Source organism: Chelon labrosus, assembly GCF_963514085.1.
Source record: "Chelon labrosus genome assembly, chromosome: 5".
NCBI classification, from domain to species: domain Eukaryota; kingdom Metazoa; phylum Chordata; class Actinopteri; order Mugiliformes; family Mugilidae; genus Chelon; species Chelon labrosus.
Genome location: NC_140341.1, coordinates 21,188,847 through 21,214,904, shown reverse-complemented (window position 1 = coordinate 21,214,904; position 26,058 = coordinate 21,188,847). Strand labels below are relative to the sequence as shown.

Below are 26,058 nucleotides of genomic sequence, written 5' to 3'. Positions count from 1 at the left end.
TGCTGCTGTTATGGTCCACACCTTTTTCATTCCGGATACTGACTTTGTTGTTGGCTTATTTTTAATCGTTTATGTTACTCAGGCATTGGTTCATGAAAATGAAAAGCCAATGAGTGTGAACGATGGGCTTAGCTTGGTATTTAAAACGCTCAGTTCGTTGAAAAGCCGCCAACAGGGGGTCCAACTAATGCTAATGTAACAGGTGCGCACTGACGGCTCAACATGTCATTGACATACAGTATAATAAGTAAAGAATTTCTCAATTCATTAAATATATTTTCATTTCATTTCTCATTTCTGTTACCGCTTGACCTCCTGTGGGACATGGGTGAGCTGGGGCCTATCCCAGATATACCTATATCCCCTATACCTTTGGGCGAGAGGCTAGGTACAGCCCGGACAGGTCGCCAGTCTACCACATTGTTAACACAGAAAGACAAACAACCATTCACACTCACAGAAACACATACAGCAAATTTAGAATCACTAGTTAACCTAAAAAGCATGTCTTTGGGCTATCGGAAGAAGCCAGAGCAAACATAGAAAACTCAAAAACTCACACAGGGAGAACGTGCAAAATCCGCACAGAAACACACCAGCCGGCTGGAACCTTCTTGCTGTGAGGTGACAGTGCAAACCACTGGGCGAAATTTCTCCCTTCCCTACATAATTTTCCTGAAGACATCTTCCCTTATTTTTCACAGTTTTATCAAACGTTAAAGAGAATATTCTAAACTTCGGTCTGTCCTCAGTTCCTCCGTGGCTGCCAACGTTTCCACTCGGATGTGGGAGGTTGAGCTATTCTTACCACTTTCTGAACGCTGTGCCTTCAGGGAACAATTAGGTGCCTTTTATGTTGTTGTAGCTTATTTCATCACACTCCTCCACTGCTCCTCCTTTGTAGACTAAAAAATACGCTCACACATGATAATATGAACACACATGGTCCATTAAGTCTACCAGTCTCCCAGGAGCTTCCTGCAGTTCAATTGCAGCCACTCCATCAGACTCATCAGCACTGCTGTGGGAATAATATTAACAAAAAAAATTAGCCCTTCAATCGGCCTTTTTCTCTTTCATTCGACGCGCACAGATTTCTACTTAGATTAAAGAATTTGCGTGCATCTGTAATGTGCATGTTGTGTGTGCCTGTGGGCTTGTCATTGCACGGCATGTGTTGTTTTATGCATAATGTTTCATCTATGTTTGTCCAAGCTGGGAGCATGCGCATGTTTTAGAGCGTAAAAGCAAAGTCGGAATGCAGTGGAAATAGAGCCGTTTCTGTAAGGTACGTTTGGAAGCGCCGGCCCATGTTTGAGCACGCATGTGTGAGTGTGTTGTGTATTGGCAGAGTCGCTGCTCCCACGTCCCTGAGAATGAGGCCAATCAGACTGGATAGACAGTTTATTTCCAAACACTAGCGTCTGGCCTGCTGCCTCACACACATTCCAGTACTTCCAGACAGAGTTTCAGAAGCGGGAATTAAAAGGCATAGGAGTTGTTAAAACATGACATTCCCAAAAAAGGGCTTCTGGGCCTTGAGACTACCCAGAAACATCCCACATGACTCAACTCTGCAGGAATTACAGCACCGCCAGGGTCGCTGATGAAGGTCCTCTCATAGATACAGTCCCTCCACAGTATTAAACTCCTTCACTCTCTATTTATGTTCTTCTGCTTCTGTTTCATCATCATGTTCTCTTATATGTTAGATCATTATTTAGTCAAATATCTGCTTGTGCTTTTGTTTTGATGAGTTAGTTTTGCCAAGTTAATGTAGTAAGGGCCCTGGTCAAGTGTTCCTCAGCGAGGATAATAAAGAATTCTCATGGAGTATATAAAAATGGACAAGGAGCAGCTTTGAAGCTCAGTGGAGTGTCTCTAGATGTCCCCATCTTGGCTGCAGCCAACTCATCCTAACTTCCTCCTAATTCAAATATACTTTTTATAATATGAGTTATATTAAATTTCACCCCAAGTACAGTTGGCATGTTGAGACAAACTGGCTACAGAGTCCAAAACTGTACTAACATGTTTGTTTCTGAAGTAAGATTGGCCATATTAACATGGGGCTCTATGAGGATTGACTTGCCTTTGAAGCCTCAAGTGGCCATTCGAGGAACTGTAGTTTTTTTTTTTTTTAAGTTAAAGATACGAGATCTAGTTGTTGTTTTGATTCCAGAGAGAAGCTAGGAAAAAAAAAAAAAAATAATTCTATGCCAAAGCATAACAGCATAACAGCCTCACAGAGCTCCTGCAGTGTCCAGAATCATTAAATTGTTCACTCATTCACTATTCCTACATAGGATAGAGAGCAATAAATGGTGATACTGGGCACTGACTAATCATCATTACTGAGTATCATCACTGACTGCAGTCGAGTTTATAGTTTCTGCTTGCCATTGCATTTTTGGAATTGTTAGAGGAACCTATGAACACAAATTTTTCCACTGTGGATTTTTTGGATGGCACTATTGTTATAGTGCTTTGTGCCTAGTGTATAAGTGTTTTTATATGCTATGTAATCTTTATTTAACTAGGAATTCTCTTGAGATACATTCTCATTTACAGTGGTAATCTGGGTTTAAAGGAAGTGTTATGTATCATGAATTAAGACATAAGACAGACCAAACATGAGTCTTCCAACCAACTACGTTTCTCATGAAACCTTTTGTGAACGCAAGACTTAAGAATGCTGTTTGCTTGTTTAAGCTTACAGTTTAGTCAGCCATCACCAGCCAATATCTTGGCGTCTCTTCTGTCCTTCCATCCAGACATGAACATCACAGGTTCCACGCTGAGAGATTACCAACATTTCAGGATATTGAGCCCTGTACAGTAACGTCAGCAAGAGGCTAACGCAAGTTGGTTTAAAAGGGACATGTCTGTCGTTCTGCAAATGTTTTCTGAGCTGAGATCGGATTCTAAAAGAAAGTATAAGATAAGATAAGATAAGATGATCCTTTAAGTTATCCCACAGTAGAGCTAGATGTGATGGACACAGATCAGTTCACACTGATATTGGCTTTGGATGAGCTTGCTGCATTCTTGAAGTTTCTTAATACACTAGTGACACATCATATCTCTATATTAGATTCCATTTAGTTTTAATACCACACAATGAAAATGCTCCATCAGAGATACAGAATCATAGAATTGTATATTTTTTTTGTTTGTTTTCCAAGAGGAAAATGACCCATCTAAATATAACTAATTTCAGCATAATAAAAATGCTATTGCCTCTACTAAGCCTTTAGCGCACATACACACATGCGCACGCACACTCAGAGGAATGTTGTGTGTATTGTGAGTGGGAGTTGAGGTCAAACTTCACGAACACTGACTGTGCTGATGTATTCAGCTCCTATAGAGGTTGGCTAAGGCGGCTATCTGTCCAACACTGATTCAATTCATCCTGCTAGCGTGGAGGGCTGTTGGCATTAAAAAATGGGGGCTTTGAATAAGTGACCATTTCAAAATTTTAAAGGGGTCGATCACCTTCCAGTCATGTCCGGTGTGTTCTTGTTGCATGTACTGTATATTGCTTTGGCGTAGAGTTCATTCAAAGTGCCATTACTTTGAATGAGGGAAAATGCATGTTGTAACCCTTCCCAAAATGCTTTATAAACACAACTCTGACTGCCCTGAGTCATAAACAAACCTGATGAGATAACTTTTATGTAATCATTAAGGTTATACTCAGATTCTATGAAGCTTCATCCACATCCTCAGATGCATTCTGGCAGGCTGAGGCTTGTTTCACAAAAGTCATTTTCAAGCACTACTTAGATGCAAATTGCAAATGGTGCCAGTATCCCATTTCACATCTGACTGGGACTCACAAATTGCAAGAATACAATGTTCCATGCTCATGTCTGGGTCAGCAGTAAGGTGTCTCTATTGACAAGCTGGAGGGCCAAAGTTAAAATGAATACAATTATACAATTTTATATTTCTTTCTTTTTGATGTTATCTAGAAGTTCTTTCTGTGCATTAACAAATCGAACAAACCATTTAAGGTAATCTGTTTAATAAGATAAAACAAGGGGTATGTCTTAGTTAAAGCTAGAGCAGAGTTCCAAATAGACACAAAAAGATCAGGAGGAGCTGGCTGGTGAAAAGGGCTGGAGCACGGGCTGCACCTGGAGCAAGGAAAGAAAAGCAGGTTATTCTTATTGGTTCTAGGGTCATTAACACGGGGGTAAACTGAAGAACTGGCAAAGAGTGGGAGAGTGGAAAGTCCTCAAGTAGGGTTCAGCTTGATTGGATGATGAGAAGCAAGTGAGATGGCAGCCCAGCCCCAGGATAAGGACCAGCAACAACTCAACTCTGCACACCTGAGGTAAAAAAAACAAAACAAACGAACACAAAAGCAAACCAATAGGTGGCAACAAGTTGCCTCTTAACAGTATATATGTAATTGAAATATATTACAGGCAATTTTAGTCAAATACAAATTAACCTTATTGTTATACTGATGTAGTTTTACTTGATTATATTGCCACAGCAAACCTTAAACTTTCTGCAAGATGAACAAAAAACATTTTTATGCTTGTGTAAAATAGGAAAATACACTTTCTGATAACCTCACCCTTTACAGCTTTGTTAAATGATGAAATTTAAACACATATAACACATACATAAAGATAAGTTTGCACAGAAAGATGAATCTTGACAAGAGTCAGGAATGGTTGAAAGACCAAGAAGCCTATTAGGCCAAAAGAGAGAAATTAAATCACCTGCCTTCCCCACAGTTCCAAGAAGAAGTATATTACCACAAGAATAACATAAAGAAGTCATTCTGTAATACTTTCTTAACGTTCTGCCACATTTTATCCAGCGTTATTCTCATCTACTTTACTATAATCACTAAATCCCATTAATATTTCATCACCCCAATAATTAGGCAAATCTAAAAGTCTGAATACTCTATGAATCCATTGAATAATTAAAACATTTTCACACTTTTCTATTACCAAAAAAAGTGGGTTTCAAAGGGGCTTCCCCCGAAGTGGATTTACTTTACTTCTCCTCCTCCCAGCTTCCCGGGCCCCCAAAGGCCCTTCACAGTGCGGGTAAACATTAAAATATTCATGTATCAATTAAATCGGAAGAAATTAATCTAATAAATATAACCTGACAAAGCTATTACAGGCCCTTAAACAGTAGGAGTTATTATGGGGATAAATCCTGCAGGGCTTTGGTGGTGATGTTGATTGCATGAGTGGTTCTGACTAACGCAAATCCATAGGGCTGGACAGGGGAACTATTAACGGTTAGCGCTCTTTAACTGAAGTGCTATGAAGTATGAACTTGTGCACTGCTTTACTCTGAGCGTGTCAGCCAGTTATATCATTGCGCGTTTAACCTCTTTTGTTTTTCACTGTGTTTGTTGTGCTTTGACAGTCATTAAAATTAGGAAGGCAGAAGACCCCTCCCAGGGCGTTTATCAATGCCAAGTATGCCGACTTCAGACTTGCGTACTTGGGAGTTTGGACTTGACAAGTTTGATTCTTAAATAGGACTCTGGAGGACGGGAGGACGCCGTATGGTTGTTCTGGAATTAGAATAGCAACGTGCATGATAAAGCCCGTGAAAGGCACACAGTCACCTTTCAAGTCACCTTCCAATGTAGCCTTGATGAAACAGTCAGGGCAAGTACACATCCAGGTATTTTGACTGTGCTTGCATACACTGAGTTGGAATAGTGATTGGGCAGTGAGTGATGATGTTTCAAGAGTTCAGAAGTAAAGACAAGAACAGACTGATTAATGTCCCTGTAGTCTAAACCCATGGGGCTCCGGTAGGAACAGCCTGAAAAGGGAACGTATAAGTAGGAACCCTTTGGGCCTAATGCCTGCACTGCAGTGATAAGTGGTTGTTAAAGGAGAATTTAAGTAGGGATGTGGGTGTATTATCATATCTGCAGCCAGAAAAGAGCAACAATATCAACCACTGATGAGTTAGCAACCCAGAGTAACTGTTTTATGGACCTACAAATGTGTCTCTAGGGGTGCCCTGTGTGTTCGGGTTACCTGCTCGGTTGATACAAACCAATAAGTTCTTTTGTGACCAAAATGAGAACTCTGGCTTTATTCTAGGTGAGTCGTCAAACACATTGTCAGTCTGTGATTTCAGTCTACATCAAGGTTGTCTCTTGGTACTGATATGTTTGTGATTTTCATCGACAACATTTCGAGGCACAGCTAGGGGGAACTTAGTGTTCGGATTCTGGATCTCAGAATTGCCTTTCTGTTCTGTGGTTCTGTTCTGTTGGCTTCATCAATCCGTGACCTTCAGCATGCACTGGGGCAGTTCCAAGTCCAAAGCTGTGTATGGCCTGTTTGAGAACAGTGCACCGCTGTCTTTGATTTGGGAAGGAGTTGCTGCCCCGAGTGAAGGAGTTTAAGAGCTGTATCTGTGGGTATTGTTCAGGAGTGAGGGTAAAACTGAGCATGAGACTGACAGGTGAATTGATACAATGTAAACAGTAATGCTGTCATGGTGTCATGAGTCATGCCATAATAACAGTAGGCATTTCGGGCATCTCATCAGGATGCCACCAAAGTGCCTTCAGTTATTAGGGCAAGTCCAACTGGTAGAAGACACTGAAGAAATGTATATCTCTGCTGTCCTGCTTCATTCCTCCAGTGTTACCGCTCTTTACAGACCCCTGAAATGAATAACATGTCAGAATAAGAATTAAGAATAAGAGCTTTATTCTTAATTTACAACATTTTAGTATCAAAGACTGTTGTTGCATCAATCCAACTATGAGGTATCTATTAGGCCTAATATTTTTACAGTCTTATCCCTATGAAGTTTCAAAAATATATTTTTAATATGAAGAACTCGTAAAATTGCTTGGCATGCCCAGGGATGAAGTGTCTTGTCTGGGGCTCAAGAGGCATTTTAATTGCTCCGGGTCCACCCGCTTGAACTGCAGATCCGTCTTTACAGCTTGCATTAGCATACATAATACTGCTCTGTGGACTCAAAGAGTCATGCCAATTGAAAAGCAATCATTTTCACAGCAGAGCATTGCCATCGTCACTTTAATTGAGAGCAAGGGTACTTGCATGCGCATGTGCACGTCTTTGTATCATGAGACAAGAGTTAATTAGTTGTGCAATACAACCCAGCAATATGTTGTAAATCCAATGATTGGAGCTGATTGCTTTTGTCTATTTGTATCCCCTGGGCTGGCACATGTGTTTGTCAGAAAACAGAGGGAGCAGACGATAACTGCTGGCCACATCCCTTAAGACTGTCTGTGCTGTATCTATTAGCAGTTTATTCTCGCACGCATACAGTACACAGGCAGAGCACGGACATGCGCAGCCAAAATAATTTCAGCAGCGTGCTTAAAACATCGGCCTTGAGGGTCCGTAAGCTGTGCCACAATAAAGAGCAGAATTACACTTAATGTGAATATCCCACTGTTCAGTGACAATCAAGCCAATTAACGCGCATGGATCACTTTTGTCAAATTACAGTGCGGAAAAACAGACACATGGTTGCACTCTAGATTCCAAGAATGCCATGCCTGCTCTTTATTAATATGTGTGCAGACAGCTTCTGTCCATGAGTACTGTTTTAGATACAGTACGTAGAGAATATTACTGTACTAGTGAGGGTTTCATCTGACTAAATGGGAGAAGAGACAGTTTAACCATAACCTTCATCCTTCCTTTTAACCTTCCGACCACCAAAACCTATTCCCATGTACACATGTATCAGTGATGGGCACAGAATATCTCTGAATGAGGAGTCTCTATGACCGGGTGACATAACAGAACTGTAATTTCCATTCAAAGTGGACAGGACAAAGCAAAGCACACCCTAATGAAGATCTGTGTTATTATGTTTTCTGGCTAATTTCTCTCAACGTCAAGCAAAGGCCTGCAGGGACAAAGTGATTGAATTGTGAGAGTGTGTATTAATGGCAGTGGCTGCTAATTAGCCAAACAGAAGAAGGGGACATTAATCTTAACGGGTAGTTGTGGACTACTCAGATCTGGAGCAAACTTGGCACTGGCTGTCAAACCTAATGGGTTAGAGCTAAGCTGTGGGTTAGACTCGGGGCTCAGGGTGCAGCAAGGTTAATCTGTGGATAGACTCACTTTAATGTCTTTATTTCATCCCTGTAGCTTCTCAAACGTGCAGGCTATTTATGGGCATATGGAATTTCAAATAAGATTGTGGTGCAGAATTTATTTTATTTTTTCTCACACTAGCACAATTATAAATTCCTCAGGAATTAATGTGCCATTTGCAGTCACTCAGTAATTATCATAATTGATTGTATATACAGCAAACTTTGTACTATCCATTAGAGAAGTAAAATCTTCAGCAGTGTATACATATATGCAACATAACCATGACCTGTTTTGAAACTTTTTCAGACTCATAGCTTTGTTGTGATCTCTTTGCTTCCCTTTGGTTTGAATGGTAAAAAACTAGTGTTGAGGTTGTTTTAATGACAAACCAGTAAAACAGACAAATGGGAGCCTCCGGGATCGTTTAGTCTTTGATAAAACACTGACACCCACCGGTTAGTTTGCGTAACTACATTGCATCTGGGCGGGAATGGGGAAATGACATTCTATCCATCAGTCAGAGAAAAAAACAATGAGTTGGCCTGAGGACATCCAAAACTGAAATTAGGTGAAATTTGCTCATTTGTAAAAGTCAGGTTTTAGACCAAACATTAGCCAACAAGATAGCATTTATTCAGAATAAGATATTTAAAAGTTTAGGAGACCTAAATACATTTATAATTCAAAGAAAATTAGAAAGGGTGTTTGCTGATATTACGGAAACGTTTTTTTTTTTTTTTTACTTTATTGCAGACGAATGTCTTTATGGCTATTAAAAAATAATTATTTTTGCAGTTTCCTCGCCCTTTATTTCCGTTGTTTTTCTTTTCTGTAGTCACGTGGTCATTTATCCGCCAGGTTTGGATTATGTTTTGCTTCCACAGTGAACGAACAGGACCGTTTAGAGATGTGTTAAGTGAGCACATGTAAACACAATTATACCGGAAATGGAATTATTACCATTAAAAAATAACGTACTTTCATACCTCCTGTGGCACTTTATTTCAACGAGAAGATGTTTTAATTTGAAATTTCGAAACGGAAGTTAATCTTATTGTGTTTTTTCTTGACACTGTTAGCAGCTGAAAGTGTAGAAGTCGACATTACGGCAACCTTTACAGTAGCTATGAGCCAGAGGTTTAAAAATACCGATGTAACAGATGCAGTGGAGAAACTTAAGCTGAAATATTTGGAGCGGAGGAAACAGGTTTGAGTTTAACAACAACTTAAAGTTGTGTCAGAGCAAATTCAGTTTGTCTGTAGCTGCGTCCTAGTAACAACGCTAACCTGCTGAAGTACTCTAACATGCATGTTCTGTCCGTGGACCAACAGTGTAAAGTGTTAAAGTTATGCTAACCTTGTTTATATTTTAATTTAAGGATACGCTGTTTGTCGATAATCGTCCTTTGCCAATTAAATGAAAGCTACTTCTCGTTTCGACCAAACTCTTTTTATTTTTATACTTTGCGTATTAAGCTAATGCTCCCTTAATTTGACTAATCTGTGGCACTGTTGTTTGTTATTGTAACACTAGTTTAATTTGTTCTGTATGACTGGGCTGGAAAGTCGATATTAATGTTATTTGAATAATTATTATTTTATTTAAAAAAAAGTAAATCGTTTTTATAACAACTGGTGAAAGTAATTACATTGCACTAATACACGTCGTTGCTCTGTGTTTTAGCTAATACCTTCAGATAATATGACCTCAGGACCCAGTGATGGTAAGTGTACAGTATTTAACATGAAGCCTCCACAATTGCTTGAATTCATATAGTCACAGACTCATGCTGTGACTCCAGAGAAGTAATTGGAGAGAGTCTGTGTCAGTCATAGCTTCATTGTCCTTAATTCATATCTTGCTGATGCAGTTGATTCATTCATTACTGCTTGTCCTTGTCTTGACTGCTGCAGTACTGTGCACAGGTGCATCTCATCTATGAGAGTTGCTACACAAATAAATGGAAATCTGCAGTAGAAGGATAATCATTAATAGCAAAATGCCAAACATTTCTTTATGTTTGCTTTTTTGTAGACACAGGACAAAGACTTGTTTTGGCCCAGAAGTCCAGTCAACCAAGCAAAGAGTTGAAATGCTACAATGAAGCTTTACATGAGCTGTTCAAAGCGGTCGCCAACCACCCTGACCAGTAAGAGACCAGTGAGACCGACTACAATTTTGCACGTGTGCAGTGCCTTGACTAAAACGTGTTACTGTCTTTTGGGAGGTTTGGCAGTGATCGTAGTTTGCATGGCAGCAATGAGGACCTGAGTGCAGACTCCACTGTTGTCCCGCTTCAGGACTCTCAGGTGCTGTTTACAGAAACTGGTACGTGTCTGTGTGTGTGTGTGTGTGTGTGTGTGTGACCGAACAGTATATGAAAAATCTGACAAATGATCTTGCTACTACAAACTCAACATATTTGAAGCAGAAATACTTTCAGATTTTGTCATCCAGAGGACAACTATTCAGTTAAAATAAATGATTTCCCTCCGATAACATGATCTTCAGGCCAGAGCAGTTATTCCTTTTGTTTCACAAGACAATTTTTTTCATTTTTTTAGTGCTGACATTTTTACAACCTCTGCTGTACTGTATTTATTTTGAAAAATATATACTCATATATAATTACTTCCCCTGTGGATTTAATTTATGTCTGTTTCTCTCAGATGTGACCTTGCCTTCCTGTCTAGACGGTAGTTCTGAGTCCCAGGAAACAGAAAGAGGCCGACAGTTGCAGTGGGCTCGCCAATTCCCTGCCTCATGTGGCTCCTCTTCCTCTGTATTAGTAGCAGTTTACCGAGAGATGATGACCATCTATGAACAACTAAAAGTGAGAGATCAGATCAAAGAGAAACTGTGACCAAGTGCAAGTCTTTGTGTACAACCCCGTTTCCAAAGATGCTGGGACAACGTGTGAAATTATATGTTCTGTGTTATAAAAAGCAGAATACATGATTGATGTTGACAAATCATTTAAACAGTGAATATAATTTAAAATAGTACAAAGGTGCAAAGACAAGATTGAACTGTGTTTTGACAAAAATAGGGTTATTTTGAATTTCATGTCAGCCACGAGCACAGGGACAGAGAAACAAAATACTGGAAAAGTTGCGCAGTGCTTGAAATAAAACCTATTAGATTAATTTGCAGCAGGTCAATAACATGATTTTGTACAAAAGGAATCCATCAGAGGTAATGTTTGGGACGGCTTTGACACTCATAAGCAAATAGTTCAGCAACTTAAGTGTTACATTTCATCATCTACGATATATACTATGGTACATAATATTCTGAACTTAGCAAAGAGAACTTTAGCAATACTGAATCACTGTGATCTTCAGGCCTCAGGCAGCACTGGATTTAAAACAGACACGAGATCTGTAATGGAAATCTCAGTGGGTTTTGCAAGTGTTCTTAGCCCCTGCTGTCAATGAGCAAACTTTGTTGTTGAATCCACAAATGCGAGCTAAAACTGTACCATGCAAAGAAAATATAATCTAAACAAGATCCAGAAATGCGGCAGCCTCCTCTGAAACGGAGCTCATCTAAGATGGACTGAGGCAAAGTGGAAAACTGTCCTGTGGTCTGACCTGTCAAATTTTTAAATTCTCTTTGGAAATCATGAACACCACGTCCATATTCCTACAAGACAATGCCAAACCACATTCAGCATGTATTACAACAGAATGTCTCTGTTGTACAAGAGTCCTGGGCCAGACCTGTCTCCCACTGAAAACATAGATAGATAGATACATGACTGTTAGGCAGCTGAAATCCTATATTAAGCAAGAACTGGAAAAAACTTTTTACTTAAAAAACTACTCTGCTTAGTTCTGAAACTCTTACAGAATGCCGTTCAATGAAGATGCCACCACTTTGAAGTGTGTTTCTGGCTTTGGAAATTTACAGTGTTTCTGATTAAGTATACAGTATAATATAAATTGCATATTTACATTTTACACTATGTCCCAACTTTTTTGGAGATATGATTTTACATTAGTGGTTCTTGGTCTTGTTAAATGATATTCAAAGAAGTGATTCCAGCATTGTACACAAACTCAAATGGAAGAAATGCGCAATGGTGTAAATGAAGATGGCTTTTTCTTTTCCCATACTTGTATAATTGTGATCAGTTGCTCTAGGTTTTAGAAACAAACAGAGATAGAATATTATTAGTTTAACATACATTTGTGTGTGTATACAGGCAGAGCGACAAAGTCAGCAGCAGTGGGAGAGGGAGTTGCATGAGCGAGAAAGGAGACTGAAACAACAGGAGGAGGCTTTAGGAAGACTTGCTGGCCTAGAGGAGACGGTACACACTCACATTCTGGCTGTAGAGGAGGTAGGACACATGCACCATCTAGTCACATTCAAGACAAAGTATATGTTATACAGTTCTTCACCATACTTTGTTCCCTCTCCTTCCGCTCTTTGAACTAAAGTAATATGATTTTATTCATGGTCCCAAAGGGCCGCCATCCTCCATTACAACATACAAAGTATAACAGAATTTAAATGGCACATTTAATTCAGCACACAGTCATACTAAAGAATATCAGTGTTGATCATTCTGAAAGTGACTGCCATCATCATTATGAATATGTCTGTATTTGTGTGTCTCATCAGAAACACCAGCAAGAACTGAACCAGCTTCAGGACCTTCTTCGAGAGAGGAGCAAAGAGAACAAGAGGCTCAAATCCAGTTTTGACACCATCAAGGAACTCAATGACACCATGAAGAAACAGGTTAGGAATATTTTGATATTTGTTATACTTAGAAATGTATATAGCATGCATATTTTCAGTGTGTAAAATTCACAATCTCTGTTACATTTGTGAAATTCTAACAGGTATGAACATTTAGTGTGGCATTTTGTTTATAACAAGTTTTGAATGTTAAATCCAAAATTGCAACGTATACTGTAACAAATCTATTTCAGTGAGCTATCAAATTTTCACTGCAGTTTGGGGTGGATTAGTACAGCGCTCATACCAATTAATATCATAGTCCACAAGAGGGCGCTACAACATAACCATTTGTTTGTTGGCGCTTAAGCATATCCATTGGGGACTTAAAGAATTTTAGCTCCTGGTGAATGAACCCAAAGGCAGGGTTGTGTACTGTAAATGGAAATAAACAAATTGATTTTCAGTCGGCTTGTTTTGCGCAGCAGGTTGACTTTGGAATGTTTTTTTAAATCAACAGTTGAATGAGATCAGCGAGCAGAATAAGAAGCTAGAGAGCCAGTCCAAGAGAGTGCAGGCTCGACTTGAAAACCTACAGGTAGCAACACATTTATCATTGCACAGCTGGTCATTCCTTTCATGTTTTATAGAAACATAGGAAACACAGAGTTAATGAACTTTGACTGTATATGGAAAGCTCTCAAATCATTTTTTAGCATTCCACATGACCTGAGGCCATTCCACCCTAAGAATAATTTAATGTGATTAATTCCTTGTGGCATTGCAGTTATTTTTGGTATCAAATATTTATGTTTTGTTTCTTTTAGAGGAAATATGAGCACAGCATAGCATCAACAGGCTGTCAGAAAGGGAGTGCTAAAAGCACAGAGTATATAAAAACCTACAAAAAGGAGAAAACGTCTGCCCCAGGAAAACAGAGCGAGAAGGTATTTTAGCAGCTTGGTGTTTTTGTGTGTTTTACAGATAAACATCTTACCAATCAACAGGGTTGGCAGATTAAGTCTGATCACACTCTACATTAGTGTTCATGTGTTTACTGAAAAAAAGACTGCACATCATTTAGCGTGGTTAGAGAAACACTAACATGCTGATTTACACAGACTGCAAACGATACAACGGTTCTCCACAAACCACACTCATATTGCCAGCTGACATGATAAATCATAGTTTGTGATTTTGTTATCAACACTGTTGTTGATTAAGATATATATACTAAGCTGGATACAGTTGTCATTTGAGTTATGCATTTTGTTTTCTCTATTCAGAAAATAAGAGTCAGACTGAGACAAACTTTCAATTCAGAACTATGTGTTTTCACTGTTACATCACCAACTATAGGCTCCTGTCTGGATGTAAATCTGCCTTTTTTCCCAAAATATTCCTGTGTAATCACATTTCTTAATTCTATTCATGCAACATCCACATGTCCACTGTGACTCTATGGTAGACACATAATAGAAATCTGATACACACGTGGAACTGAGGAAAGTCTAATAAATGAACTATAAATATAATCAACATTTTTGACAAACAAACCTTATTTTATTTAACCCCTCTTCCTTCAGGGCAGCTCAAGTCCCGCACCACGAAAGCTCCTGGTGCTTCTGCTAGACTGGGTACTCGATGGACCAATATTCGCAGCAGCAGCAGGCAATGAAGTGGAAGGTGTAGGCCACCGTCTGCCTCCGGATGTTGTACTCAGTGAGAGATGTCTCAAGGTGACATGTTCAGTACAGCTTCAGTCTGATGTTTGGATTTCATTACAGCCCACAGTTTTCTATCACAGTCTAAGGATCAATACATAATGAAACATGGACAAAGTCTGACTGAGATTGTAGTATAACTTATCTTTGGTTGCTTAGGTGCTGCCGTTATTAGCAGATCAGCTTCATCGCACTCCATTGTCAGAACGTGACCTCCTTCTCAACCTTCTTCGTCTCATTTACTGGGCTCTAAGACACTTGGACAGTAGTATACAGGTAAATTAAACAGTCGGTAAATTGTTTTGTTTTAGTTTTTCACATGCACTAAAGAACATACAGTATAATGTCACACAGCAGAACCATGTGTTGGTGGTTTCACACTTCAGATCTCATACATGGCTTCCAGAAAGAGCATCAATCAAAAAGACTTTATTCCCTAAAATGGTTTTGGTTATGTACACTTTTCAGCACCTAACATCTAAGTAACAACATAGGTACGAGTTTAAATTCTTTAACAAGATGATGATCATTTTTTTTGCCTCCAGCTTCCTTAGTATTTCTTTTTGGCCTTACATACTGTACGTATTACGCTTTAAACAGAAAGCTGCTGTCTCACTTTCACAATATCATGCAGCAGAATTCAAGCATGACAGTTTTTCCTCGCCACGCTTATAATCCAACTTCAAGCAGGGGATATCCATTGTATTGTTACATCTCCCCTCACTGCATGGCAGGCTTTTATGCTTTGAGGTCCGTTCGACAACCGTCTTGTGTTCAAACAAGAAGTTTGGGTTTCTCAAGTCTTTTCTCTGTGTGTTGAACAGTCCAGATATTGGAACAGACTGTGCCTGTTTCTGCAGCTTTGGCCATGTGGCCACAAGCTCTTCAAGAGCCCTCAATAATAAATGCTGTATGTCAGCAGTTGCTGGTCAAAGATCACGCTATTGGCCAGGCTCGCTCTGTGGTCTGCAATCTCCATACTGTTATGAAGGCCAAATGTCTTCTCCCAGTCACGGGCTAGGCTCTAGTAGGGATGAACCAATTCAATAGTGATATCACCTCATACTGACTAATATGGTGTGATCAAGTATATGTGACATTGGGTCTAATCTATTCAGTTCAGTACTATGTTATTGTTTGTTTGCATCTGCTTACATTTTGCTTGAAGTAGAGCTGAGAGTCAGCGGTTTAGAGCTATTTCACACTTGCTAGGCCAACAAAATATGTGGCCACTTGCAGTGTCTGCAAAATAATAAATGTTTTGGCTTAAACCTATCCAAATTTGAATTCCTGACCAATTTATTGCTCCATTGAATTCTAATTCCTGTAATGTGTATACATTTTACAAAGCCAGGAATTGAATGTCTGAGACAGACGTGGTGTTGCCTTACACATAAAGAATGATTCCCCGTCTCTTCCACACCGTGTGGAATACAGAATACAGCTTCTTAATTTAACGCTGCTTTTGGATCAGTATTCAGTATCGGCAAGTTCAACTGAAATCACATGCTTCCTTATTGCTGCAATATGTGAACGAGCATTTTTAAGATGAAAAGCAACCAGCATTGAGCCACAATGTATAAATGGAGGAAGGGACGTGACCTAAAGTCTAGGGCCACTTTGGAAGACCTTCAGCAAAAGGAATGGTAGGCAAAAAGTGGAATTTTTTTTAGTGTGAAAACCACCAGCTCTTCATTTCTTTGGTTATACATAAGTGTTTGATAGTAGCTGTAGTTTATTGCACTGACTGATTTGGAGCAGTCTGACAGAGGCCTGCTGGCTCTCTGTCGGGTTGATACGCTGCTGTTTGTTAAAGACCTTTGTAGGCATTTCATTCCTGTTTATAACATAAATAACAGAGTGCAGGCTCAATTATGAATTTCCTGCACTGACCAGGACATCACAATTGGTGTCTCTGTGTATTTTGCACAGCACGTAGCGCTATCTGCTACTCTGCGGAGGATAGGAGAGGAAGTGTCAAGGCCTTCAGCCCAGTCAACATTGCTGCAGTTTGAAGATCCAGACCTCCCCACGTCCTGCATTGAAGCAGCTGGACCTTTCAGGAGCTGCCCACTTTACAGGAGTTCATGTCCTCACACACGTATCCTATCCATCCTCATCATCCTTCGCACCGTCACACAAGGTAATTATGTAAACACATACTATACATCCTGTAGCTTTGGCGTTATATTTCTGAAATGCACACAGACATTAAATTATGGAAATTGATAATGGGATAGCAGGGTGGGCAGTATAAGAGTTCTTTCACATTATACAGAAATCCCTTTGGCAATCCCAATGATCTTCAGTTATTGGTGCCATCTAAATCCGCACCTGTTGGCATCACAGAGAAGCTCTCTACCATATAATCTAACAATGTATTGTTGTGCATGACTTGTGACATCAGAAAGCAATCATTACACAGGCAGCAGGCAGAACAAACTGACAGGGCCAGATGGCAGCCACTTGTGGTACATTCATACTACAGGCACAAGACACAAGGCATGTTGCCTTAAACGCCTCACTGGTAGTTGTCTTATCTTAGTCAGTTAATCAATTACATGTTCAGTACGTCAGATATTGTTTATGTTTCAGAGCAATAACATTTATCTACACAGGGTGTTACATTATGGGTTTTAAGCTACAGCGTTGTAAGGCTCACAAGTCTTTTCATAGTTTTTCATAGTTATTGATTCAGTTAAGAATATTTATATGATTGATATGATTGACACTGATACATTCACTACATGCCAGTTCATTAGGTACACTAGTGAAACTGAAGGCATTTTATTGTAACAGCCTGACGGTTATAGTATTCAGCATTAGTTTCAAATAACTGAGAGACCTGTTGACTCAACCGTTTTCATTTTGGAGACTCTGGTTTTTGGCACTATTGAATTGTATTGTGTTCTACAGATGCACATTTCTATTATTTTGACAATCCCATTTTAATTAGTGGATTAGGCTAAATAACAGAAACACGTTCGTGTTAAATTCAATCCAGTTTCACGTCACCATGACCTACATTCCCCAAAATGATCATACAGTTGAACTACCATTCTACCTTTTTTACACTATTTAGAAAGCTTAACATTGGCTCAGATGATCCCTTTGACATCCTGGGGACCTCCCATGATGCACTGAGCACCTCACCTTTACTATCCCTTCCTTCAGTCATTCTGTCACTTTCCATTCATTTATATGCCACTATTGCATTTCACAAACTAAGTGTGTGTTTGTGTGTCTCTCTATGCCTTTCTGTGATTGTCTCTGTCTTTTGACCACCATCCCAATATTGTGTAGGTCTCCCTTGTGCCTCCAGTACAGTTGTGACTCATCAGAAAATGGACATGGGCCTTCTGAGGGTGCCCTGTGGTGTCTGGCAACAGAATGTTTTTTTGTGGGGGCCTTTGGGCCCTATGGGTTGAGGGGGAGGATCCATGTGGATCAGACTACTTGTTCAGTTTGGGATCTAGTGAATTTAGAGGCCAGGTCAACACTTTGTGCTGTTTTCCATGTTTTTTGAGTTGTTCCTAAACCGTTTGTGTGTGAGTGTGTGTCTGTGTCAGGCTGCATCCTGCTGGGGATGACTGCTGCCATCAAGGAGTGTCATTGCTATGAGGGGGTGCTTGGTCTGGTCTCGGTGGGTGGTACATGTCAAAGTAACATCCACATGAATGCCAGTTCCAAAAGTTTCCCAGCAGAACATTATATTGTCACAAGATGATCAATGTTATTTACTTCTCCTGTCTGAAGTCATAATGTTATGCCTGATTGGTGTATATGCGTTATGATGCATGCAGGAATTTCTCTGCTCCCACCTCCGTCATCTTTCTACCCATCCGTCCTCAAGCAGATGGGTCCCCAGTTGCTCTCTGCTCAATGTTTCTTCCTGTTAAAACGGAGTCTTTTCCTTGCCACCCAGCTTTTGTTTGCTCTGAGGGATTCAGTTTCTGGATTCTATAAAGCATCTTGAGACAATTTTGATTTTGATTTGAATTTTGAAGTGAGAGATATTGGTCTTCAATCAATCGAACAAAGCTGAACTAAGACTGTGAACGCCGTGACCAGTTCCTGCTAAACATTTACGTGCTGACATTGTAACTAGCATGTGGATGTAATCACTGTCAAACCATTCACCACAAGTTTTACATGGAAGCTAGGGTGCAAGAATTCCTCATATTAGATGAAAATCCGTTACTCTGAAGCATTTGACTAACATAGTTCACAAAATGGTGATTAAGCCTATGAAGCATTTTATAGTATCCCATGGTCTAAAATGTATTGTCTGTGGTGACATCCCCACACTACTCACTGGAAGCAGTTCATTTTATGTTGATCTTTAACAACTGATTTCCCAGAGCTGATGAGAGGAGAACCTGTGGCAACGTAGACAGCATATGATACAGTAACTAGGAGTATGATAGTCTGTGGTAATGTTACCTCCTCTGTTATATGGAATAGAAGCCAGGAAGCTTCCAACAAATGTTTCTGATCATAACAACTGATCTGTGACAAGGACAAACACAGATAGTCATTGGTGTGGATTTTCCTTATTATACAGCAATGAAGGAAGAGAAGGAACTGAGGGATTGTGGACTAGGCATATGGATTTGAATTAAAGTTTAGACCTTCACAATTTAGTTTTATTTTCAGTGAGGCTCACGGCCTCAAAGCATAGCTTTAGGTTCTCTGTATTCTTCTGATGCCAATATTTAAAAAAGGGCAAGGAACTTTTTGCCCTCCCACACTATAAATCTTTGTGCACTCACTGGGCTCTGCCTACATCCTGACAGATTTTATAAAGCCGTCTTCTGAAATGACCTTCCATCTGCTAGTAATGCTCGAGGGCTCCCTTTGTATGTCTATGTGGACTATTGTCTGCCAATCTGGTTACCAGGTTTTCTTTCTCCCCTTCTCTGGATTGACATGAAACCAAATTGAGTATAATGGGAAGATGTTTCTTTTTTTCTCTCTCTTCTGTTTACTGGGTTTTTGCATATAACTGGTACCATTCTGAAACAAAGCTATATATACTCTGTCCAAATCCAGTCCAGTTTGACATTTGAAATGTTCTTAGTAGCTCAGAACTTCTCAACATTATTGAGTTAATCACAGTCCTTATATTGTAGTTAATTTGGTAGAATAGGGTTGAACTTCAAAAGGGTGACTGCAGAAGAATAACAGATATTATGACAAACTTACAGAGAGATTTGAGGAATAAGGGGGGGAAGTGTAGGAGGATGAGTACTTCCCTGTTGCTTAATGTTTAATACAGGAAAAAAATTTGTACAATGATGAAATTTGTCTCTTGAATTGTTTTCTTACAAAGGAATTTAGCTCATATTGTTATCCTAGGACTTCATAACTAACGGTTGATCTTAGGATCACTGACATAACTTAGACTTATTTTAAGACAGACGCAAGATATTAAGTGTTTGGTTGTGTGTTCATTCTTTCCTGTCTGCAGCTGATGTACTAGCTCAGGCCCTTGATAGTCTTCATACCGAACTGATGTGTGAGGAGAGTCGAGGCTTGTACATCCATTATGGAGGAGTGCGTGTGCTGCTGTCGATGCTCCGGCCTGGTCGTGCAGGACTACATATGGCTGTAGACATCTTGATGCAGCTAACTCAACAGTCTCGTAAGTAGGCTCTTAACACATTCAGATACCATTAGGATTCTTTTAGGTTTGGTTTGTAATGTTAGATTTCCAGTGAAGCCTTATCCACATATAAAACGATTTATTTTTCAGTGAGAGTTGGTTACTAGTTGACATTCCAGGTTTTGGTTGCCTAGGTAACACACTTGTGTATTTCCCATCCCAAATGAGTTAAATAAGGAGAAGCAAAGCTAGATTGCACTTCAACATTTACAATTTACCCACTTTCTTTTAGTTCACAGATAGTTTTTTAGATTAAAGCTCTACACATTAAGGGTCATGTAAACAAGCTCCATTTTTGTTGAAGAAGTGCAATAAGCACAGCTCACTTGGTACATTTATTTTTTTTAAAACTTGACAGTAAAAAAAATCCACCAGTATGCCAAATGAAACTAAGCGGGACCACAGCAGTGCATGGCTTGTAGTGGAAGCGTGTGCCATTGTGATTTGGCTTGATATCACATATATAAAGCTAACAGACCTGTGACCGCACAAGGTGTTGACGTGGCCTCCAAAGTATCTGTGGGATACACAAGTCGGATCCACAGAGGCTCCTCCCCTCAACCCATAGGACCCAAAGGCCCCCACAAACACCATTCTATTGCCAGACACCGCAGGACACCCTCAGAAGGCCCATGTCCATTCTCTGATAAGTCAGAACTGTTTTATAGGCACAAGGGCGACCTACACAAAATTAGGAAGATGGTCATTGTGTTATGCCTGATTGGCATATTTAGTAGAGGACAAAGTCTTAGAAAGCAAAGATTTGTGTAAGAAACAATAAGAATGTTTTATAAAGACCCAGCATTTTCCCTAACACATTACTGTACTGAGGTAGTAAAGTGCTGCCTCAGAAAATTGGAAACATGCAGCACTCTTGGATTTCGGAGCTCTACACTATTTTAACAACTTTGTTTTAACAACAACTGAGTCAGTGAATTCACATTAATGGATGAGATATGTGCAGTTTTATCCAGCAGGCCGTGACACATCGCCTGTGATTCAGTTCTAAAATTGAATAGTTCACTTTGGAAAATGTCTTTTGATTGACGTAGCTGCTGTGATCACTTTTCTAGTCCAGATTTATGGACTGTCCTGACTAGCACTATTTACTTTGATTTATACCAGCTCCTCCTGCTGTATCACTCCTCATCATCCTGACATAAAAACCACATGTGAAAAGTAATGGCTTGTCTGAGCTCACATTAGTCACGTGGCAGTGGTCAGGCAACAGAATTGGAAATTTCGACCTCCACCACCTCCTGTTTTATGGAAAGGTGGACGAGTTTGAGATAACAGCTGCGGTGTGTTTCCACGGAAGATTGAGTTTACCAGCGTTATGAGCCATATCATTTTAACTGCTGTGTGCTAATGCACAGCAGAACCATATGGACCGGGACCTGAGCTGAGTGAGTTTCAAGGGACTGTGAGGCTAGTGGGACTTGCTAATTATTGCCTTTTACAAGCAGTAATGAGGGGAGATGGAAAAGCGGCGAGGAAGAAGGGGACAGAGGTTTACACCTGAAGGTTTCCAATAAAACAAAACAAAGGTCCACTTGTACACAAAACACACATGCACACATTGGACATCTGTGGTCAAACTACCACAGCTTGACTGCTTATATAAAGTTCATTCACATACTAAGTTAGACAACACATTGTGAATACCACATTCATACAAAAAGGAATCCCAAAACATTTGAGACGAATTATGCACATACAGCAGTAACATTGTTTTGCTATTTCTGGTAAACAGTTCATACGTTAACTGCTTCATACAGTGTATTTCATTTGCGTGGTCACTTAACTGACTTGTTTGTTTGTGTTTGCATTCTTTCCATGCTTGCCACAGCAGAGAAGTGTTTGCTGTTATGTTTTAAAGTGTTGCAGCCCTCTCTGACCTGGATAAATGACTTTAGACGGATTTCTTTTTACACCTGTTTCTTAATATTTGATACGTCCCACATAATTAATGCTGTGAGCCGTCAAACCTACGAGGAATGTTTTAGTATTGCTTTATGCGTATGTCTTCATCTGTATCGATGTAGCTGCATGCTGCATGTGTAGAATTTAACACACATTAAAAGGGCTTGTCAGAAGAATTGGGCAGAGGGGCTGCAAGTATTTGTTCAGTCTCTAACAAATGCTTAGTAAGTGGAAACAATGAGATGTTTATGCTTTTACAGAAAACCTGGAAACAGTTGTGTAATTTAAATGTTGTTAACCAATTAAAGCCTTAGACAAAGCAAGCAAATTAAAAACATCACTGTGGGTAGTTTTACCTTATGATTATTGTGTTCCACTGTTTCATGACGAATGATTTAAGTCATTTAGACTGATTATTTAGATGGTTTATGCTCATCTACACATGTATTGTGTAGCCAGTATATAAGATCATGCCAGTAATGTCAGCTATCCATATATTTTTATAACTTTGAGTGGCAGGAAAACAACTGACCAAATCATTCTTCTATCTTTCTCATATTATCCGATTCTGTCCGTCTTATCCCTTCTCATCTCAACCTGATCCTATTCTTCCCTGTCCAATCTTGCCAGCAAAGCTGCAATACCAGCCAGGAAAAAAGTCCCTCTGTTTCTCTGTTGTCTTCTCTCCCCCGCATGTGTCTTTTAAGACGGTAGAGAGATATTTTTTGAAGGAGCAGGAATGCGACTTTAGCAGAAACAAATGTTTGTTTACTAGGAACCAAGTTAATTTTAGAACTTCATAAGGTTAACTTTTGCTGTTACTAATTTAAAAAATGTACAGCTCCCATCTGTGTAGATTGTCCTTCCTCTGTTTCATCTCTGTGTGTGTTTGAGGTTATGGTTTGATGATGGGAAGGTCAAAGTTAAAAGTGACAATGTGGAAGCTCTTCCAAATAAAATCATCACAGAGCCACTCTGACCAGCATCTGTGTCCCTGCCTCCCTCAGTTTGATCGTTAAAATGTTTTTATGGTTTGTCTTTGTGTCCGTGTAGTTTTCATTCTTATGCAAATCTAAAAAGTATGGCCAAGTGGAGCTGATAATTTCCATTTTCTCAGAAGTTTAAACATTGAGTAAAATGTGTTGTTGATTAGCTTTGATAATATCCTTCTGCCTTTGCTCTGCTTGTAGGCTACTTAAATTCCTTTTTGGAGGCATGTAGCTGTGAGGAGTTTCTCAGAACAGCTTCCCAGCTCCTTAAAAACCCTCGCCTGGAGCTCCCAACACTGGAGAAACTCTCCATTCTTCTGCAGAAGCTCTCTGGCATCAGGTACACACAGTGATCACCAAATTAATGTCACACTTTAAACAAAGACAAACACATCTCAGCTCACGGGTGGTAACTGCGTGCATACTCAGAGTAGTATGTCCCATGCTAAGCCAGGTTGACATTACCTGACAAACTGAGCCCAGATAAACATATTCAGAATTGTTGGATCAATTGAAACCTCCTTTTAATTGCAAATAATTTTCACAGCCTAAGTTGTGTTATTTGTGTATGAGCTGAAGTCACATGAAATACACACCTTCAGTGTATCTAATTTTTTTTTAGCCATGATGACAGTTTGGCTCAATGGATGGAAATATTAGTGAGTCAGTCCAGATTCATGGAGAAGATCCAATAGAAACAAACAAATCTTGCAACATTCTCTTCACCATTCCTTGCTTGTTGCGAGCTAGCGAATACCTTGCAGATTAACAAACAATAAGCAGCCTAAATAAGCAACCAACATATTTAACCCCAGCTTATTTGATGTTGTGCTGTGCAACAATTTGTTTTTGTTTGTATCTATAGGCCTGTTTTTGTTTGTATCTATAGTCCTGAAGGCCAGGGACACAATTATCCAATGTACAATGTGGTATCTGTACTGTTTCTTGTTCTCAGCTTCTTATTCTGCATAGCCTTTTTTTTGCCTTTACATAGTTGGAAAAATCTTTACGAGGAAATCACATCACAGTTCTTTCAGTGGGTCTCTACCATTAAATATTTCAACAACTAGACGATGTGGGGCAACCATTAACATTTATTCCCTGGGGTTCCCTATAACCCCTTTGATCCCTGACGTTTTATATACCACATCTAGAAATGTGTATTTGTTGTTTATTTCCTGGACTCAAGCTGGCCAGGCATGTTTTCACTAACCAAGTCATTACATCCTTTAGTGATTTTCAGTACATAACTGATCATTGTTTGGTTCTTTTTGACCCAGACTGAAATATATCAGAGAATTCTTATTGTCGTGTAGAGCGGTTTTTGACCTATACTCAGCCAAAAGTGACTACAGTACTATATGTGTGACACCTACGAACAAGTTTTATTGAATGACTTTTTGACCGACTGGTGCTTGTGTTGTATTTAATTTTGTCCAGGAAGAACCGTCATCTGTTTGAGCTCACCTCCCTCCACCTCCAGATACAAGAGCTGCATCACAAAACCAACCCCACACACACCTTCCTCTGCCTCAACCTCAGATCCATCCTCCACAACCTTAAATAACCACACACGTCTGTTACTCTGCCTCACGGGGGATTCGATTAACTTACTCTCTTTATGTGTTCTCGTACTGCAGTTACCAACCATACGTGAAAGGTCTACCTCAAATAACATCTGCACGCACACATTCATTCTTAAATATTAACACAGTGATTTGTCATTTGTCTGTCAGAAGTACGTTTTGTGATGTTTTTGTTCCACAGTCCTAATCTAATCTTTATTCTATGATAAAATCTTTGGAAAAAAACTAAAAATAAACTCGCTCGCCAAGAGAGGAGATGACTGTAACTTTTTAACGGCAGTAAACTAAAAAGGGCTGAAGTACATTAAGTTTGGATGGCATATGAATTGTGGAAGTCCACATGTTTTGTATGAACATATCTTATTTATTTATTCCAAAGCATGACTGGGTTGATGGGAGTAATGGTCTCAGTATGGGACACACTGGTGTGGGTTGATGTAGGATATTGGACTGACTGGATCAATTATAGCTGATATTTAAAGTGGACTTGGTGAAAACCATTTGGGTAGTTCTTGTATGGTCTGAATTTGAAAGGGAGGTATTCAGGCTTTTTTTTTTTTTTTTTAAGACTACCGCAGGATCTAATTTAGTAAATTAACTACACATTTATAAATTTGAAAGCTTTTGCTCAGGTCAGAGTTTGAGGAGAGAGAGCTTGGTGGATATCGTGCCCTTGGATCACATGTTTGTTGCTGGTTGTAGAGTAAAGTTTACTTGGTCACTGGTTGTCTATGAGGTGCTTTAATTGAACTGAGTCATTCGCTGTCAGTCAGTGTAAACCTCTTGAGGTGCATCATGTAAGTTTCAAACTGTTCTAACAAGTCATTACATTTTACTAACATTATTACAAAGAGAGCATAAAGAAGAAAGGACAAGCATGATTTGGGATGGGTGAAAATGTTTCCTGAAAGGGAAAACAAAGCCAAACACAAACTTCGTTTAGCCCGGTGCAAAAAATTTATTTGTCTTTAATCTCACTTTCCACAAGAGTGATTAGATCTAGAAAATTGAACCATTAAACATGAGCAAATTTGCAACAACAGCAGTTAATGTGAAATGATAGTATTCTACCCATCTGCGATAGTGGCTATTTTTATATATTTTGTCAACTTGATTAGAGACATCAACTTATCTGTTTACTTGGATACTAAATAAAACAAACCAATAAAATATCAGAATTTACATGCCCCACAATATCAATGAGAATCTGTGCACAAAGTTGTCTGTGAAGCTTCAGATCTAATCAAATCAAGTTTGCCTGAAATCGTTGACAACACTGAATTTTATTCAGTAAAAGAAGATGACCAAGACGGACTCATGTTTTCACATCAGCTCACAACACAACAACTAGTTTGTTGTGCCCAAAATGATCGTATCAAGTC

The 26,058-nt window shown here is 39.4% G+C and overlaps 1 protein-coding gene across 2 annotated transcripts; it reads left to right on the top strand.

The window, feature by feature from the left end:
* The first annotated feature begins 9,031 nt into the window (after window positions 1–9,031).
* On the top strand, window positions 9,032–25,822 carry ccdc138 (coiled-coil domain containing 138). Of its 2 annotated transcripts, none has more exons than XM_084544212.1 (15): window positions 9,032–9,306; window positions 9,784–9,823; window positions 10,135–10,249; window positions 10,328–10,428; window positions 10,770–10,933; window positions 12,308–12,415; window positions 12,730–12,849; window positions 13,310–13,387; window positions 13,617–13,736; window positions 14,376–14,528; window positions 14,673–14,789; window positions 16,446–16,656; window positions 19,984–20,157; window positions 23,292–23,430; window positions 24,531–25,822. In XM_084544212.1, exons 1-15 carry the CDS (start codon window positions 9,226–9,228, stop codon window positions 24,655–24,657), a joined length of 1,848 nt encoding a protein of 615 aa, XP_084400338.1. In that variant the 5' UTR covers window positions 9,032–9,225; the 3' UTR covers window positions 24,658–25,822. The 2 variants fall into 2 exon arrangements, with proteins under 2 accessions (XP_084400338.1, XP_084400337.1); XM_084544211.1 differs by having other exon boundaries at window positions 12,308–12,445.
* Window positions 25,823–26,058: the final 236 nt, after the last annotated feature.

Excerpts from the sequence above, each read along its gene's own strand:
- ccdc138 (XM_084544211.1), top strand. The coding sequence starts at position 9,226 with ATGAGCCAGAGGTTTAAAAATACCGATGTAACAGATGCAGTGGAGAAA. Across the intron at positions 10,934-12,307 it reads CCATCTATGAACAACTAAAA|GCAGAGCGACAAAGTCAGCA; the intron begins GTGAGAGATCAG and ends GTGTGTATACAG. Across the intron at positions 13,388-13,616 it reads CTCGACTTGAAAACCTACAG|AGGAAATATGAGCACAGCAT; the intron begins GTAGCAACACAT and ends TGTTTCTTTTAG.